At 41.3% G+C, this 19721-nt stretch overlaps 1 protein-coding gene across 1 annotated transcript in view; it reads left to right on the top strand.

The window, feature by feature from the left end:
* TAFA5 (TAFA chemokine like family member 5) overlaps positions 1-19721 on the top strand; it is a 484368-nt gene that overhangs the window by 224280 nt on the left and 240367 nt on the right. The window contains exon 2 of the mRNA XM_054987721.1: positions 10116-10265. Within this exon, the coding sequence (XP_054843696.1) occupies positions 10116-10265 (150 nt within the window). The remainder of the gene's footprint in view (positions 1-10115; positions 10266-19721) is intronic.

Genomic DNA, 19721 nt, shown 5'->3' with positions numbered 1-19721 from the left:
TGAACTGCCTGGTTTCTTCCTAACAAGATGTAAATTCAGTGTGCTGATCAGATGTTTTACGGAATGTTAGAATTGTGCGAAATTTTTGAATTTGGTAGTGTGTGAGTGTGGGGAGGGAGTAGAAATTCTGAGAACAAATGAACTACGTACAATATTTACTTTCTTATCAAATCTAAACTTGCCTTGCTGGTTTAGCAGTGTAAAACCAATCATTTATAGCATATATAATTATACTGTTTGTTTTTTATATGAAATTTAAAAGTATCAAATGCCTTCGTTTTCTACAGGTAGACTTGTGCATATGCCTCTTACTTAGAGAGCAATCCTAAAGCAGGTCTACTCAGAAGTAAGCCTCCTATTCTTCAATGGGGTTTACTCCTAGGAAAATGTCCTTAGGATTGCAGCCTTAGAGTTGCCTACCAATGGCTGGTACCTGGTGGAAGATTGGGGTGGTGGAGTCATCAGGAGTGTATCAAATGTGATGTCACTTCTGGGGGAAATGGAAATGATGTCACATCTACTGCAATGTGATGTCACTTCTGGGTTTTCCTCAGAAGTAATATCGTGTTGCATGCAAGACTGACTTTTTTTTTCTCCTGCTGCCTGAAGGAATGGTGGTAGTAAGAGCAGTTTCCCTTCCAGGAGACCTAGCAACTCCACTCCTATTGCCGAAAGGACCAAATCCTGTGGCAATGTTTGCCAATTTCACTTACTTGCTTCAGACCTCCAACTCCTTTCCTGCTTCCCTTTGGTGCCAAATGGACAGCACCAGTAGAAGGGAGGGGGGAATCTCTTTCATTTGCAGAAATTACCTCTGGATCTCAACCAAGTTGCAAGTTGTACCCAGTTCCTGCCTCAGCAAAGGTATCCTCATTTTTTTTTTGCTCTCTGAGAACTATGGTATGTAATTATTTCCATTGGACATTGGGTGCTGTCACAGCATTTATGTATGGTATTTGTTATGAGTTGTTTGTGTGTGGTAGCAGTAGTAAGAGTGAGTTTCTTTGTGGTTCAAGCTAAATGAATTTGTGCAGATAACCACAGAGAGCTTGAGCTGCATCCAGCCAGTTTTCGGTCTCACCGGATTGTGCTCCCAACTGCAGTCCCTGCTCCACATGACTTTTGTCCATGCAGGTCCTGTGGGTCCCCAGCATAACTGTTTTGGTGGTCCCATAGGGAACCCTGCCTCCTTTTTTTCAAGACTGCAAAAGCTGGTTGGATCCAAGTCTTATGTATGTGACGAAGATTTGGTGCCTTTGTGAAAGTTCGAATGGAGTCATCAGCAAGATGTGTCGTTTCTAAGTGGCTAGATACACTTTTGACTGGTATGTGCAGGGACCATTAACATATGGTCATGTGCAGTGGAAAAGATAACTGATAGAGTAGGTTATATGTTAAAACTATACATTTGAAAACCTTGGAGATGAAGAAGAAGCATGTATTCTTCCCCTTCTATTTGACCCTGTACACTTCTGCTGTAAATTGTTATCAGAATGATTTCTTTGAATAACGTTACAGCTGTGTTAAGTCTCCATTTTTTTAAAAAAAATCTCAGTACGAAAGCAGCTTGGTGTTTGCTGTTGTGTGTGAAATGACCTCCCTTTAGTTTTCTTCAGTCCTCATATATGCTTTGATTAGGTGCACCTGTACAATTTCAGTATCTCAGTTATGTTAAAAATGTCGATGCAGTATATAAAAAAAATCCCCGAACAGAATGTATAATGCATGCCTCTATGAGATGTACGAACCTACCTTTCTTTTCTGATACATTCTAGGGAGCATGTAGGCCTGAATTTGCTTCCTATAATTTTAGCAGTCGTAGGACTCATTTGATTAAAGATAGCTGCATTCAGATTTTAAATGGAACAGTAATAGAATAAGCTTATCTTATATCAGTGGCACAGTTCTGTTGCAGCAAACTGACATTAATATATGAAATCTGATGACAGCAGTAAACCGGAGCTGTCTAGACCAAAATTGCAAAAAAAGAGATGGAGAAGCAAGCATAAATGAATTGTCGAAGGCTTTCACGGCCGGAGAACGATGGTTGTTGGGGGTTTTCCGGGCTGTCTTGCCGTGGTCTTGGCAGGTTGCCAAGACCACGGCAAGACAGCCCGGAAAACCCCCAACAACCATCAAGCATAAATGAGTTGGAAAATCTTTCATCAATAACGGTAAACAAGTAACTAAACATCCTACAACCAGGCTTCAAATTGAAAAGTAAATGTTTATAAATGCTGGGTTCTGCACTGCTGCTACTGATCTGGGTATAGCAATCTAATCTTATAGGTAAGACCTTTTTAGACTTTACAAAAACACATACTTTGGGCCAAGCAATGGTGATGGAAGAAAACAAATGCAACCCACAATCTTCCCGATATGTGCAGTTGTCATGTTCTGTGAACGGGGTGGTGTGTGTATGCATTTCCCATGTGTGTACAGCTTTTGTTATTCACAAATTGACTGCTGTATTTTTCAGAGGTAGTGTTCGCATGTACAGAGCTGTGCACACATATTAAATATGCATGTTGCCCTATTCACATAACTGGGTGACCACAAGTATCAGGAAGGTCATGGGTAGTGCATGTTCCCATTATCCATGGCTGGTAGGGTTGCCAGGTCCCCTTTCCCTCCCAGTTGGGGGGAGGGGCCCTGAAACTTACATTCCGGTCTCCGGGCAGGTGTGATGTCACTTCTGGCCTCCGTGAAGAATGGGAACATGCTCACCACCAGGCTCAATAACATCACTTGAGGAAGTGATGTCATTGCACCTGTGGGGAGTGCACCCAGTGCGTGCTGGCCTAGGAAGTTTTTTGCTTTCTGGGCCCATTCCTCGGGGACTTTCCCCTTGCCAGCCAGGTGAGTAGTGGCAGGGAGCAGATACTAGGAGTGGGGGATCCCCTGCCCCCACCAGGGGACCGGCATCCCTAATGGTTGGTGAACTTCCAGTGCCATTATTTTAACATCTGAAAAGGACTGCAGTCTCCCCATTGTCACAGATTTATGAGATGTGTGCAGATAATGAAGAACAGGTTTACAGAAATATTATGGAAGATCAACCTAATGCTCAAGTTAAATTTGTATTTTGTCTGTACAATATCCAGGTAAAACAGAAGAATGTGCAAGCAATGGAAGTGAAGTCGGGGGCGGGATCCAACCAAGATTATTCTATTGAGGGACTAGGGATCGTCTTTTTGAAATGTGAGAAAGGGGAAAAAGGAAAGAGCTGTCAGGCATTATGTAAAAACTGAGCTGGACCTCTGAGCACAGAAATAAAATTGGTGGAAATAGGGGTGTGCACCCTCCAAAAATTCGGCTTTCCCACTTTAGGTTTACCCACAATTCAAATTTACTTGATATAGTGACCATTGACTTATTGTCACATGTATTTTGAGCCATAGGTTTTGGGCAAGCATCATTGTCATCGAATCATAGAGTTGGAAGGGGCCATACAGACCATCTAGTCCAACCCCCTGCCCAGTGCAGGATCAGCCTAAAGCATCTCTGACAAGTATTCCTCCAGCCTCATCTTGAAAACTCAAACCAAAAGGGGCTATCAAAGATGCTCACCCACCCAAACTTGCCAAAAAACACAAATGAGCACTGATGCAGTAAACTAAATTCTTCAGACAATGTTCACAAAAATAATTTAGTGAATTTGAGAGTGATATACAAAAGTGAAATACAACATGTGAAATTCTAAAACATCATAATCACTATAACATCATCACAGTCAATTACACACAGCAAGGGGGAAGGAGGGCGGGGAGGTCCCCCTTGGGGGCTCCCGGTTGCTGTTCTCCACCTGCACATTCCATTCTCCTCCCAGTCTTCCAGCTCCTTTCCACTTTTTCCGGAGGGACTTTTCATCTGCCCCCGCGGTTTCAGCGGGAATCCTCAGTGTACTGACTGAAGACAGCTCATAAGAGAACTCTTGGGATTCTTCCCTTCTCTGAGGATACACATGCTACTCGGTGTTGTAACACCTTGCTGTGTGTAATTGACTGTGATGATGTTATAGTGATTATGATGTTTTAGCAGTGGTGCTACACCTCTGAAGATGCCAGCCACAGCTGCTGGTGAAACATCAGGAACTACAATGCCAAGACCACGGCAATACAGGCCAGAAAACCCACAACAACCATCGTTCTCCGGCCGTGAAAGCCTTCGACAATACTACAAGTACTGTTTATTAATGGAAATAACACAAGTTCATATCAACCATAGTTGTTAATATTCAAAGATTTCCTTATTAGAGCTTTGATTTTTAACACATTTAAATTTAATTCTTCCTTGGGAGCAGCATTACTGACAGTTCCCATGGGTAGTATTTCTCTGATCCAAATTACTGTGAGCAGGGCAGTTTGTAGATTCCATCTATGGCTCCAGTATGTGATTTCATAAGTAGCCTGTGTTTTAGTCAATTGAACAGTGTTTAAAAGCTCTCAGCAGTTACTGAGAATTTTGGTTTTCTATTACATAGGGGGCTGTATTAACAGTAAGAATAATTAGTGTTTATCTTGGTGTTGTATTAATGGATTGTGTGTTGGAGCTAGGATTGGTAAGCTTGTCCCGCAATTATGGTGCTCTGGTTTTGATGTGTCTTCATTGTTCAAATAAGTTCTACGAAAGTGTGTAATTTTATAGCTATTTATTGATATACTTGTCTAAGATGCACTTTGTGTGAGCTACTTTGGATCCTTACGCAGATGTGGAGGGAGGCGAGTTAAAAATATTGCAGTAAATAAAATGGTTTAAATCACTTTATATAATGACTCATTTGTGGTAATCCAACAATACTGTAATGTAAGCTGGTATGATTATCATTGTTGGGAAGGTAGGAGAGCAGAGAGTGCGGATTGCCTAAGGTCATCAAGTGAGCTCATGGATGTGGCAACATTTAAACCTAAGCCTTGCTTATTTATAACTGTGTTCAGCCACAACTCTACATCATCTCTCAAAGACTGGCATGGTCCCAGCTCCCAGTCCTGCCTATCTATCCACCATCTATGTTTAAGTATTTGTTTAAATTGTATAATTATTCATTCAAGTGGCATAGCAGTATAAAAATAGTTAAGTGCCATCAAATCACACCCCATTTATGGCGACTAGACGTGGGCATGAATCAAAATACGAATCAAATTTTGTGACGAATCGAGCCAATTCGTGTATCACAAAATCACATTTCGTGGGGCTGCATTTTTCAACGAAATCCACGACTTTTGGGGCCAATTCATTAAATTCATGAATGCTTCATGATGCCAGAGAGGCTGGCTCCAATCCATTGATTCCCTAGGTAACATAGGCCTAGAACATCTACAGACCTTTTGTTGCCGTGAAAACCTCAATCTTAGCCCACATAACCTTGATAGGCTACTCTCCCTGCCAGCCTGAGAGCTCCCATTCTGTTCGATTAGATCAATGAGCAGGGGGGAGATGGACCTTCTGTGACCATGGAAACACCAATCTCTTCCCTCCAAATGCTGTTAGGCAGGTCTGTCTGCCAACCAGAGAGCTCCTGTGCTGCTCTATGTGAGCGTTTCTTATATAAGGCAGAGCTCTGTGCCTCCTGCTTTCAGTTCCAGTAGACAGAGGGAGCGGGAGGAGCTGTTACTGGGATTTGGAGTGAAAGAGGATGGATTTGGGAGCTTTTGGCTGGATTTGCCGCTACTTCAAAAGAGACTGAAAAGCCTCTGTCTTATTTTCTGCTCTTGTCTTTGCTGGGAAGGTTGTTGGATGAGGGTGCCTTTTTTCTTCCACCCCACCCCACCACAGTCTCAGGGCATTGGCTGGCTCTGGGGCCTAGCTTGACTTAGGCCTGCCTTTTTTTCTTTGATTTTCTTTGTTTATATTCTTATTTAGAGCATTTGTACTTGCTGGCTTGTTGGGTGAGGGTGTCACCCTGCAAGTTTGGCATCTCTGGGTATGAAGGGGGCCATTGTAGGGCCCCAGGATCTGAGGAATCATGAACCTAACAAATTATTTCACAAAACTAGACATTTTGTGAAAGTTCATGGTTCATGGTTCATGGAACGTGATGAACCATGAAACTCAGGGTTGGTTTTTCCCCATTTCGTGCCCATTTCTAATGGTGACTCCTCAAGGGATTTTCGAGACCAAAGATGAGCTGAGTTGTCTAGTCATTGCCTTCCTCCGCATAGCAAGCCTGGTCTTCCTTTGTGGTCTCCCACCCAAGTACTAACCAAGGCCAACCCTGCTAAATTTCCAAGGTGCTACTCATAAAATTTCCCTCAACTGATTGCTTCTATGGAAATCTGGGTTCAGTTCCTGCTTCCCAATTTGGAAGCCAGCAGCATCTTCTACCCTGAGACCAGGGCATAGTTCAGAGGAAAAGTGTCTAATTTCCTACAGAAGATTTCAAATTCCCTGTAATAATCCAGTTAAGGGATTTTAGGAAGAAGGGCTAGGAACAACCTTTAGTTAAGACACTGAACCTAAGACACTGCCAGCTAAGTTAGATGGTGCAGGTTATTCAGATCAGCTATTTCAACTGATGTATGTGAATTGCTATATTGCTCTGACCTGGACAACCCAAGTAAGCCTGATCTTGTCAGATCTCAGAAGCTAAGCATGGTTGGCCTGGGTTAGTAATTGGATGGGAGACTTCCAACAAAGACTAGGGTCGCAGAGTCAGGCAATGGCAAACCATCTCTGTTAGTCCCTTGCCATGAAAACCCCACCAGGGGTCGCCATAAGTCAGTCATGACTTGACAGCACTCTCCCCCACCAGTTCCTATATCACAATTAACAATGCAGTCCTAGGCAGAGATACTGCAGTCTTATTCCACTGATTTCAGTGAGCTTAGACTGGTTTAACTCTGCAAAGGACTGCACTGTAAGTGATCCAGACTGATCCTTGGCCACCTCCTATTGAATGATTATCTGCACATCTATATAAAGCAATCCATGGAAAGGTGGCATGTTGGCCTGGCTCAGTGGAGAGTTGCATATGAGCTCTGAACTATGTTTTAGCAATTCACCATTATTTCACTTCCTCAGAGATAAGAACTATTTCTGAACTTTAAAAAAATATATATAATAAACCCGAGCTGACCCTCAGCTATGCTTGTGTAAACCCAGAGGAATTTCTGGGTAATTGGCAACAGTATTGATAGCATGCATATTTAAAGCATGCACGTTGTATTTTTGTATATATAGCACAAACAGCTTCTGCAGAAATCCTAACTACCATGACTACTGAGGCTTTGCTTTTTATACCAGATGGAGTATCTGCAGGTAAAAATTGTTAGGGGGAAATTAGTCAAATGAACCTTTGTGCATGTCGAGTTATAAAAAGAGCTTGCGTTGCTAGGCATCCAAACGGTGGCATGTGGGAGAATGTTTTTACTGTGTATGTGCAGTTCAGAATTAAAGTTTGAGGTGAAGAGGGACGCCTGTCCTTAGTTTGAGCAAAGTTATCTGACAGAACAGTGGTTCCAAATCATTTTAGTATGGTGACCCACAAGTCCAAATTTACTTAGTGTGATGACCCACTTAAAAAAAAAAAATTGCACAAATTAATAAAACTGCAAAAACCTGAGGTCCACTTTCACAGGCTTCAGAAGGTTGGAAAAGGCTGCCACAGCATGTTAAACCTCATACTGGACAGATCCTTCTGCTAGTTTAGCTTCATTGTCCTGTTGTGCCTGTGATGAAAATGAAATGTCACGTAGTTTAAAAAGACACATTACATACACTCTACCATAGCTGAATTTACATGGCACACGGGCTGCCAGTAGGGATCCCAGGTGCCCACCAGTGGTGGGCAACCTCGTGGCGGTTTGCTTGCTTGTAACCAGCAGGATATTTCAAGCCCACTATCAATTGCCCACCACTCGAAGGCCCCCTGCCTTCGATGCATGTGCTCCTGGCAGACATGATGTCACTTCCAGAAGTGACATCATCTCACCTGCTGTGGACGTGCTCCCATGCTTCTCTGGGGCTGATTTTGGCTCCAAAGTGGCTGATTCTCAAAGAATCCAAAAATGGCATCATCAGATTGGCGCCGGAAGCGTGCGTGCAAGGATGATTGTCCAGGTGAGCACAGGGTTCCCCGATTCCTACCGAGAGGGGGTAGGAACCTGGAAACTCCAGCTCCCAGTGATGGTCCTGTGGCACATGTAATCTGAGGAAGTGAATGTGTATCACCAGGAGCTGTCCAGCCTGCTACATTCCTGAATGCTATCACCATTGATTTTGAGAAAACTATAGAGGTAATTGTATGAAACATTGAACTGAGCCCAGAATGGACATTGTGAACAAGGCAAATTCAAATGCTGATGAACTTTGCACCATTCCTGTCCTCATGAACATATGATGCTACCTTATACTGAGTCAGGCCTTTGGTCTCTCAAGGTTAGTATTGCCTACTCTGTCTGGCACTGGGTCTCCAGGCTCTCAAGCAGAGGTCTTTCACATTATCTGGAGATGCTTAGGTTTGAGCCTGCAACCTCTGCATGCAAAACAGAGGCTCTGCCATGGAAGCACAATCCCCCCCTGCTGGGAGAGAGATGAGATGTCATCCTGTGTGGAGTTTCCATATCTCCCAGGCAAAGTAGAGACCAAGTCTCTATTAAAAATGATATGACTTCAACACCCTGTTTGTCTCCTTAATTATGATGCAGGGTAGAGCATCATCTGTAGGCAGGACTAGGAAGAGTGATGCACCATGGAATGCACCAATAGAATATCCACATTTGACTCCATGAACAGTAGGGAAAGAGGAAAGTACAAAGAACAATTGAAAGAAGAAAGAGCAATCGTTCCTTAACCTTTGGATTCTTGAAGTTCCATGAAATTCAGTAGAAGAGTGAAACCCATACGAGAGGGGAAAAAAATCCTAATCTGGATGGAGTTGAATAAATCTGTTGATGCCTGTTTTAAATTAGTTTTTCTTCCCTATGTTCATCATACTTTTTATATTCATGCTTCTTGAACTAATTCTATATGCTGATATAAAGTGTTTGACATTTGCCTTTTATCAGGTGTTAGAAGGGGAGAGGGAAACTAAGACACATGGAAATGGGAAAATAAAAACTCAGTAGGAAGGATCAAATCCTTTATCAAAGCTGTTCAGGAAGGGACGCACCGGGTTTTCCGCCTCCTGCCAGGAGGATAGGGGGACCAGATAGCCCTAGAGACCACAAAGGCAGTGGTCCAGGGGCACTACGTAGAGGCAGGCAATGAAAAATCACCTCTGTTCATCTCCTGCCTTGAAAACCTCTTTAGGGGTCACCATAGGTGAGCTGTGACTTAATGGCATTTTAGACACACATTATGGGATCTTATATGTAAAACACAAATATGCATATATACTTACATAGACTCATAGCTTACATAGACACATATCTTGCCCTAACTGGTGAGATTCAGGTTCTGTGCAAAAGATGTCCAACTGTATGTTACATAATATTGTTCTGTGAATCTTTCTACGTTTTCTTTGAAACATTTTTGTGTCATGATAATTAATAAACGTAGGAAGAAAATATAAATTAAGGTCTACAGGTTGATAATACCAATCATTAAATTTTAATGGGAATTAAGGCAATTATACGCCTCCTTCCAAAGTTTAGGAATGTGAGTAAATAGGCAAGAAAATTATATTCAAATTCTTAATTATATTGGAATTTATGTTTTTGAAACTCTGTTTCACCAAAAGTCTGGAAGTAATGCCCTGTAAATTAGCTCTTTGGCAGAAAGAATTGATATCCTTTGGCTCGCTCGCTCTTGTCATTGTAGTTTGTTCTTTCTTTTATGTGCACTTGCCCTAATCATGCAGAAATGTACTAGAAATGTTGTGTTTAATAACTGCAAAGTTGTGTTATTCTTTGTAACAAACTTAAATAAAGGTAACAATAACTTATTTAATAGCATTTATAGAATAACAGCAAGTTTTTTTCAGTCCTAGTTCTCCAATTTTTCCTTGTTCATCACAAGGAAAAATGCATATGACTCATGTTTTTTATGATTCATCCGACTTTCTAGTTGTTGTGGGTAGTTTGCTATGACATGGGACCATGACTCTATTTGGTTGAAACAGATGATCTGTAGTGCATTCAGTGACTATGGTACCTGTTGCTGGTTCTTTTTTCCAGGTCAGTTGGCTGCAGGTACATGTGAAATTGTTACTTTGGACAGAGATAGCAGTCAGCCTCGAAGGACTATAGCCCGACAAACAGCTCGTTGTGCATGTAAAAAAGGACAGATTGCCGGCACGACAAGAGCAAGGCCAGCCTGCGTTGATGGTAAGAAATGAAAGATCGTTTAACTCAGTATCTGCCGATACGGAATCGGTTATCAAGCACATTATTTATTCACATTGTTAAAGTGCTGAATCAAATATTCATATATGCACCAGCCAGGATGATGTGTTGATACGAGGATTACGGCTGAAAATCTCGCAAACATTATCATTTGAAAAGCTGTATGCTTCTGGGTAAATGGACTTGCTTTGTTTTCTGGTGTGAAGCTTTTATTTTACATTAGGTAATGACGTTGAGAAATGTTTGATCATTTCGGCATGGTTGCGTTATCTGCAAGTTGGTGGAGTGTCAGTTCCATACCAGCGGGCAACTAAGCCATCATGGCATCCAGATGGCATATTGGAAGACTGATATATGCTGCCGGTGCCAGAATCGGCGTCTATCTTTGCAATGATTTGAGAAACGAGATTTTCTTGTGTGCAGTCTTTTTGTTTTAAGATTTAAAATTAGTCTCGGGATCCTTCTTACTGTTTCTTCGGAGCATTGCTGTTTGGACAAAGCCTTACTTGCCTTGTTGAAGCAATACGCTACGTCTTAATTTGGATCATAGCCTGTTGTGACGGCTCCTGCACGAAAGTTATTGAGGTTGCGGAAAAAGGGGGAAAAAAAAACCCCTAGTGATGTTATTTGAATGGAGCTGTTGTATTACACCTTATATTTCTGCTGTCCCTTCCCTCATTAAAACCGTCATCCTGTATGATTCACTGCAGAGGCAGCGTGTTGCCTAAAGCTTGCAGAAATGCTGATGTAGAGAAAAGATGGAAATATTTCACTTTGAAATCATTTTTTATGTCTCAAATGAGCTACTCTGTTCCAGCTAAGACACCGGTGGTGCAGTCAGTGGAAGCGCTTCGGATGAAAACTTGGTCGCAAAGATTCACACTGCAGTTATCAGAAATAAAATAAGGCTCTGGTTATTATGAATAGATAGCTTTAAAAATGGCAAGTTTCAGTTTTTGCACAGCACAACAACAACAAAAAAGGATGCTTCTGTGAAAAGATAATAAATTAAGATTTCTTTTGGAAAAAAAAATGACTCATACTTCAGCCCATTAAAAGAAATTGCTGACAGTTCACTACCATTTCATCAGAACTTGATCTCTGGCAGTATCAAAGAAGATAGCACAAAGGGGATTTCACTGCCTACCCACCAAGCTAAATATAAAACTTCACATACATTCTATTTTTATGTTTTGCCTTCTCTCCTTGCTGGTACTATAAAATCCGCTTGCTTCCTCCACTGCAGCTTGCCATGTTATGTTGACAGGCTCTTTGCTTTATTTTTGCTCCGCTCAAATAATTCTGGTTCACATCTAAGTCTTACAGTGAAATCCTAGGCAGAGTTACTCCAGTCTAAGCCCATTGATTTCAAAGGGATTAGACTGGAGTAACTCTGCTTAGGATCTCACTTTTATATCCTTAACCAGGATCCTAACTTTTAAAACAACATTTGATCCGCTGGTATGTTAAGTTGGCTTATATGTTTTCATTTACTTTATCTGAAAATACAGCTATCAGCTTCGTGCAAAATCATAATGCTCTTCGGATTATGGTGAAAGAACCATCAGTATTCAATTTAGCCTTTTTCTAGATTTATACATCTCATTCATCATTCACCTATGACATTTCAAGCCATTCTCATTCTTTTTCAACTGGATATTGTTTGTTAAACCATTATTTTCATCACACTGTTTCTGGTTACTTACTAACACCCGAATTTCAACCACTTGAATTTGCAAGTAAACATCGTTAAAGCCAGTTTGTTCGTTTGTTTTTTACTAAATGAGCTTAGTACTGTTTTCATATCACGTCATTGAAATCCATTTCTAAGGAAAAGGTTATACCATCAATAAATAACCTCATCTTTCCCAGGCTTTCAGTGACTCCCAACATGGCACCAACGGGCATCATCAGTGTATTTTCTGGTACCTACTTCCTGATACCTGTTGGCTGTTTGATTCTTGTGGAATCACATCCAAAGTGTCCTGAATGGAGCAGAAAAATGAATGGGTCTTTCTTCGTACTCGCGCTTACTGCCTTGCAAAGTGCTGTGTACTTTCAGCTTGCCAGTAGACTTTGAACTTCCTTATACTGTTTAGCTTGGCAACCTCATCCTGCGCAGGGAGGAAACCCTTCTCTTTCTTTGAAAACTAAGACCAAACAATATCTCTTCCCCCAAACACAGAGCTGATCTCAGCCTTTTACTATCTCTTTGGAGCAGGACATACTTCAGAAGAGCATCTTCTAGAAGACAGGAGACATCGTCTTTCCATCTTTTAGAAGACATTGTTTGAAAGCAGCTGCCTCTTTTATAGAAAGATGGTTGGCTTTGAACTTTCCAACATTTTCTGATTAGTTTTACCCCTCGTGTCCACTGTTGTGAGATTGGTTCTGCTCTGCATCAGCCATTTTATGGTGGCACCTGCTACCCTTTTTCAAGATTCCAATTGTCTTGCAGGCTGATCAAAGATGGCACCCCATGGAATAGATCAACGTCTTGGACTTTTGCATGTGTTTTTGCTTAAATGTACTCTTGCAGATAGCCAAAGAGAAGGAGCCCCGTGGCGCAGAGTCGTAAGCTGGAGTACTGCAGTCCAAGCTCTGCTCATGACCCGAGTTCGATCCTGGTGAAAGCTGGGTTCAGGTAGCCAGCTCAAGGTTGATTCAGCCTTCCATCCTTCCGAGGTTGGTAAAATGAGTACCCAGTTTCCTGGGGGTAAAGTGTAGATGACTAGGAAAAGCAATGGCAAACCACCCTGTAAAAGGTCTGCTGAGAAAACGTCATGATGCAATGTCCGCCATGGGTTAGTAATGACTCATGGGTTCTATGGGGCTTAGAAAGCAACTTTCACAAAATGTTAAGAAATAACTTTTTTTCCCTTTTAAACTTTTTAACAATTAATAAAATACAACTTGAACAAACATTAACTCTTAAGTGCAACCATACAAAAAAACCCTCCAAATCAACAATGTCCTTGAAAAGGCAAACAGTTCCACACCCAAGAAGTGATGATGAGTCCATTTGAAGCAGCAGTACCCAGGCTTCAGGCTTCTTGTTGGGAATTACAGCCCTGCAAAAAATAATACAACCCCAGTAACACCAACTACACACAATACACAAACACCACTTTAAATCATATTTTACATACAACATTTGATTACCTTATTCAAGGTGATAAGAGCTTATAATTTATTAAGCTCCCCAGCAAACAGCCTCCTCCTCAGCAGCCTGCCTCTAGCTTCTGACTCCACCGCACTGGGCTAAACCAATGAACCCCACTGGGCTAAACCAATGAACCTCACAGGGGTTACACTTGCACAGGGGACTACCTTTACCTTTAAATAGCCAAAGAATGACTGTTGTGGAATCTCTGTAAAAATTATATAGAGATTGTGAATTGTTCACATATTTTTACCCATGATGCAAACCTTAAATTAGTAATTTCAAAGTAGCCGCTTGTGATTCTTGGCAATATTTCACAGGATATAATTTTAAGAGACCAAGACAAGTACAGCGTTGGTTCTTTCCAGTGTTTTAATTAGTGATAAAAATCTGTTTTAGTACTTCTTGCCAGCTTTACATTTTATGGCCTTGTCCAAGTAGACTTATCAGGTATATAATGCATCAATATACTCTGAAGGTGTCCTGTTCTCCAAAGTCAATGATTCTCAAATGGTGTATTGTCGAAGGCTTTCACGGCCGGAGAACGATGGTTGTTGGGGGTTTTCCGGGCTGTATTGCCGTGGTCTTGGCATTGCAGTTCCTGACGTTTCGCCAGCAGCTGTGGCTGGCATCTCAAATGGCTTTGGGCCCTGAAGAATACTGTCTGCTTGGAAAAAGGCTATATGAGTACACACTGGACTGTAATTTTTAGAAACTTCTGTTTCGCTTAGAGATGGTATAACATTCTACTTGTGGATCTACACTGAAAAGTTCTGAAATTACGTTCCTATATGCCTACAGCTAAATTAAAGGTTTCTACATTTAGCAGAGAAAAATTAAGAATTAATTTAGAGTGCTGTCTCTTTTTCTTGCAAAGCAGTAGTCAATTATATAGTAATGGTTTTCTATATATGCTTATCCTGTAAAGGTAATATTTTTTGCTAATTAAATGTATTAAAATTAGCAATGTCAGTAATAGACTTGGCCAGAATATTTCGTATAGGCAAATATTTAAAATATTAAACTAACAGCACAATCCTGAGGTGTGCTGGGCTGCTGGCGCCTGTGCGCCAATGTAATAGCAGCATTGCCAGTTCACTCCCTAAGGACTTTGGCGGGAGAGCTGTGCTGGTGGCCACGCCCAGCGAGGTGTGGCCAGGAGAGAATGCTCCCTAGTTGCCCTGGCAACACCAGCAGAATCCTCCAATCTCATGACGGCTGCAGGAGACAGCACCGTGAGTGGCTGGACCATGCTTGCCATTGCCAGCTGCCAATGCCATTCCTTTGCTCGGCAGAGATTGGGTGCACAGGGCAGAAAGATCCCCATGATAAGGCCCGCCATGCCCCAACAGAGGTGCCTGTCTCAAGAGGAGCGCTGCCCCATGGAGGGAGTTACACTGAAGGGGCAGACAGGGTGCCTGCTCACTCACTCGCCCAGCCCCCCTGTCCTGGTAAGAGCCAGGCTGGCAGCTGAAGCAGCTGAAGCACCACTCACTTGCAAACTCCCCACCCCTGCAGCCGCTGCAAGAAACATACACCCCTGCCTTGAAAAGTAAGGCAGGAAAGGCAGAAGGACCTGGTGAAGGTCATACCTGTAGCCCCCGACATCCTGGATCAGCCCCCCAAGACTTGGAGGGGCAGATGCCGAACAAGCAATGGGAATGCCCATCGGAAACAAGAGTCTGGAAGGCCCATTGGATTTGATGGGAGCCACGAATGCCCATTGACTTGCGGTGGCTCCAATGAAATATATCACTGGGTTTGAATGTAAATAAACAAATTTTGGAAAAGTAATTGTTAAAGCTATGACTAGGAGGTGGAAAAAACAGGCACATATATTCTGCATATTCTCATAGAACCTCTTAGTATGATTACTGTAGGTTTGTAGTGTGTGTTTCTGATTAAAAAGAGAGAAGTAGATTCTACAATATTCAACACCATTGGAATAATGTAATGTTTACCTCTTATAGTTTGATGGCTTTACAGTAAATGTTGTCTGTTTTAGGAATTTAGGAATTATATATTTAGGAATATGTAATATGATGTTTTGTTCTTTCATTTTTTTCATTCATTGCCATTGTGGCATCCTGAATTTCTGGATCCAGAACGTCAATTACAGGGATACATTGAGCAATTTAAGTATTTTTAAACTTGAGCAGAATTGCCAAGTTTGCCAAGTTGAATTTTTGAATCCATCGTAACTTGATTGTGAAATAAATTCTCATAAATATTCTTAATATGGCAATATAATAATTGATTTCTTGCAAAGACCAAAACAAAAAACCAGCCAACCGAACAAACAAGCACCAATGTGATCTATTTTCTATTCGGTTGTAATCTTGCTGGAATATAAATTGGGCTATTCCATTGTGTTTATGCGTAGGGATGTCATGAATTTCTTAGCAAACCCATTCAGCAATCGAACATGTCCTGTTTGACATGCATGATCAGATGGTGAGCCGATCAATTATGTTTAGCTTGCATTGAGCAATTCGAATAGCTGACAAATACATTTGCCACTGATTATTCGTTAGAAGCCAACTCTCATCTGAGAAGGGGATTATTCGGTTCTGCTTCCATAACATTTTGCTGTATCTTAACATTGTTCTGCTTGCACAGAAGAAAGCTATGGAGGGAATCAGAAGTGTCTCACAACTGATGGGGGGTCAGCTGGAAATGGGTTTCTCAATTTTTCTCAGAAAAAAATGCTACACAGTGAAGTTGGAGAGGTGAACATTTTACTTCTTCCCTTTCAAGCTGGGGTGGGGGGAAACAGTAACAATGCTTCTGATTTCCCCAGTGTAACAGGGCAAGGATAAAGAGACTTGTGCCCTGACCTGGATAACCCAGGTGAGTCTGATCTTGTCAGATCTCAGAAACTAAGCAGGGTCGACCTTGGTTAGTACTTGGATGGGAGATCTCCAGTGAAGACCAGGGTTGCAGAGGCATGCAATGGCAAACCACCTCTGTTAGGCTCTTGCCATGAAAACCCCACCAGGGGTCGCCATAAGTCAGCTATGACTTGAGGGCACTCTCCACCACCAAAGAGGATTGTTTCTCTGTTGCCCGAGCCCACAGCTAGGTGTAGTTAGAAAATATGTGATCCCCCCAAAATTGAGAGCTGGGACCATGAAGAACAGAAGTTATCTCCTTTTCTCTACCTGCTAAGTTGACCACCCCCTCACAACAAGTCTGGGATGCAGCAAATTTTCCAGTATAAGCATCAGAAGAACCCAACTTCTAGCTGATCTAGGAATCGGCTCTTTATCCTCATCCCCTCCCCCACCCCAGCACGAAAAACTTCGTTGGGTCCATAGTATTTCCCCAGCAGAAGATGAGAAGCCAGCTCTCAGCTGATCTTGCCAGGAGGGAGTTGGTTTCTGTTGGCTCCAAGTAGCCTGTTCTTGCAAAGAGATGCAAAAAGATTGTGAACAGTCCATTGATTAATTGGCTGCCTGATAGCTACTGGTGAACAGAATGTAATTGAAACCAGCAAGTCTTTGCGCCTCTCTGTGGATGTGGGGCTGCCCTTAAGTTGGTTCAGAAACTTCTGTTAGGACAGAACGCAGCAGCTTCCAGCTGGCATAAGATAGAGAGAACAGATCCTACCTTTTCTAAAATGACTTTGTAGGCTACCTTGCTCACTATTTATATAAAGTCCTAAATGGTCTGGGATTGGAGTACTTGAAAAGCCATCTGCTCTACCTATGTGACTATGTTTCATTTAAGATCATCTAGAAAGACCCTTTTCTGTTTCCTCCTCCCCCTCTAGAACCAAGATGGGTAGTTATTCAGTATAGAATCTTCTCCGTAATTTTCTTTGAGCTCTCTCTGCCACAGAGAGCTGCTTGCTGTCAAGTTAGCTTAGTTTCCAGGTAAAAATATACATCTTATTTCTTAGCCTTTTTTCTTTTTTAGAACTGCTGTGTGTTTTTTTTCAACTTCCCTTGCTCTGCGTATCATCACAGTCTTGTTCTATTATTTTAATGATATTTTAAGCTATTTTTTCATGTTTTACGGCTCTTCCATTGCTTAATTCTTGTTGACTGTTTTTATTGGGTTTTAATACTTTTTATTAGAAGTCACCTTGAGAGACTTCCGGATGAGAGATAAAGAATGAAAATGGTTTAAATAAATACATTAAAATGGAAACACACACTTGATAAATTGTCTTCCCAGGATTTGGGAACGGTGTGAAATACTCTTATAATCTGCTACTTAACACTGGGGGATTCCGCATGATCGATTTTGATCGGACTTTCTGAGCAGTCGTGCTGCAGTGGAGTCATACAAATCCACCACTCCCCGATTCCACATTAAGGCTATTGTTTCACATTGACATTTCATTTCATCATGCTCAAAGTCCATCATGCGGAATTTGCCAGTATAAAAAACGATTCCTCATTGCTTTTTCCAGGGGAAGTGTCGACAGACATGTGTCTTCTTCATTTAAAAAAAAAGGTGAAAGATTTATGCAATCTGAAGAGAAATCCCCCCCAAAAATGTTGCTACATATAAACGTTGCATCAAACAAACACATCTGATAGGTCAGAGCATTTCCTGCCGATATCATGGAATGAGTATTGGTCATTGACATTCGGAGGGAAAATTGTTACCGATGACCCCGCTTTCCCTCTGCCTCAGAAGCTGTCAGCAAGCAACAAGTAACAAATTTGGCACATTGAAAAACAGACCCGTTATTGGTCAGCTGTCGTTACATGACACAGGATATGTTTCTGCATAGACTTGTAGAAATGTTGCAAAGTTTTTTATAATTTTTTTTAAAAAAAGAGGGGAAGGGAAAGGTAGTGGGTGTGGCTTAGAAAATACGATTGGCCAATCAAATTAAGTTGATTCGAAGGGCAAGAGAAAAAGGAAAGGGTGGGGAGAATGTTGGATAAAGAATTTCGCATGATTAAAATCCCTAATCTGCTGCAAATGGACAAATAAGTCGGGGAAAAGCAGGATGAAAAAAACCCGGACAAAATCTGCAGTGACTTCGAAGCTGCTGCTCAGATTACCTTCCCTCATGTGGAAACAGAGAAAAATCGAGGTCATTTGGAAACTGAACAGTGGAAAACCACTAGTGTGGAATCACCCATCAATGTTTCTTCATGTACTGATTGATTGATTTTGGAATCTTAGATAAATTTTCCACATCCTGTCCCTCAACCCAAAGGCTGAGGCAATTATTAGTAACAGTGTAAATTAAAATAACCATCCATGATAATAAACATATTAATGGACCAGCATCCAAAATTAACTGCTTACAGAGATAGGGGTTGGGGATTCTATATTCAAGGGGCCACTAAAAAGAAGGCCTTGTCCCTGTTGAACACTCACCGTAGATTGGATGATGAGTTCACACAAAGCAAGGCCACTGAAGACAACGGAAGTATCAGACAATTTCACAAGGGGTCAAGCGGTCCCAAGTCATAAATACAGCAGTTTTTCTTTGTTCATCCGTCCCCCTCTCATACTTTGAGAGCTCTACCACACCACTTTTTCTCATGCAACAATATTCATCTTTCTCATGCTAAAAAATTAGTCCCAATTTTTTACCATTTACTTGGAGCTTAGGCTTTGAATCATCTGTACACATTGGCCTATTGGTTGCATGGAAAAGCAATTGTGTGTCAGCATTGCTCATCATGTACCATTCACTAACAATTGCAGTGGACTTTTCAGTGTTTGCTGAAATGATGATGTTTAGTGTAAAGTTATATTTACTTGGGAACAGCATTTACAATAGGGAATCTACCGTTAGTTTACACTGTATTCAAAGGTATGATTTGGAAAAAAAAGATATATTTGGATTAATAGGCTTTATCTCCATAATAAATAAATATATATAGTTGGCATTTATGAAGCTTCGTGTTTGATCCTCCACTTTTTCAGCTAGAGATTTGCAAGTGAGCTTTGCTTAAGATAAAGAGCTAACTACTAATAATATCAACAGCAAGTGTGCATAGGACCACTGCCAATCAGAGATCATTATACATCCAGTTGGGTTTAACTACTTTCGTACTTCCTCATTTTTGTATAATGATTTTCAGTGGCTCGTACCCAACAAATTGTACTTACATTATATTGTCACATTTACAACATGTGAAACCATCACATACCTGAATATTGTATTCGATATTCTCAGTAGTAGGAACTGTTTGCCATTTATGGATTTGATTATGTGCTACCTCTCTAATTAGTGTAATATTCACCTGTGATCATTATGTTTTCATTTGCCATTAATTTTTAATATATTACACCAAAGTAGA

The sequence above is a fragment of the Eublepharis macularius genome, chromosome 9 (genome assembly GCF_028583425.1).
Source record: "Eublepharis macularius isolate TG4126 chromosome 9, MPM_Emac_v1.0, whole genome shotgun sequence".
In the NCBI taxonomy this organism is placed as follows: domain Eukaryota; kingdom Metazoa; phylum Chordata; class Lepidosauria; order Squamata; family Eublepharidae; genus Eublepharis; species Eublepharis macularius.
Note: the sequence above shows the minus strand (reverse complement) of the source record. Positions and strands in the feature narration are given on the sequence as shown.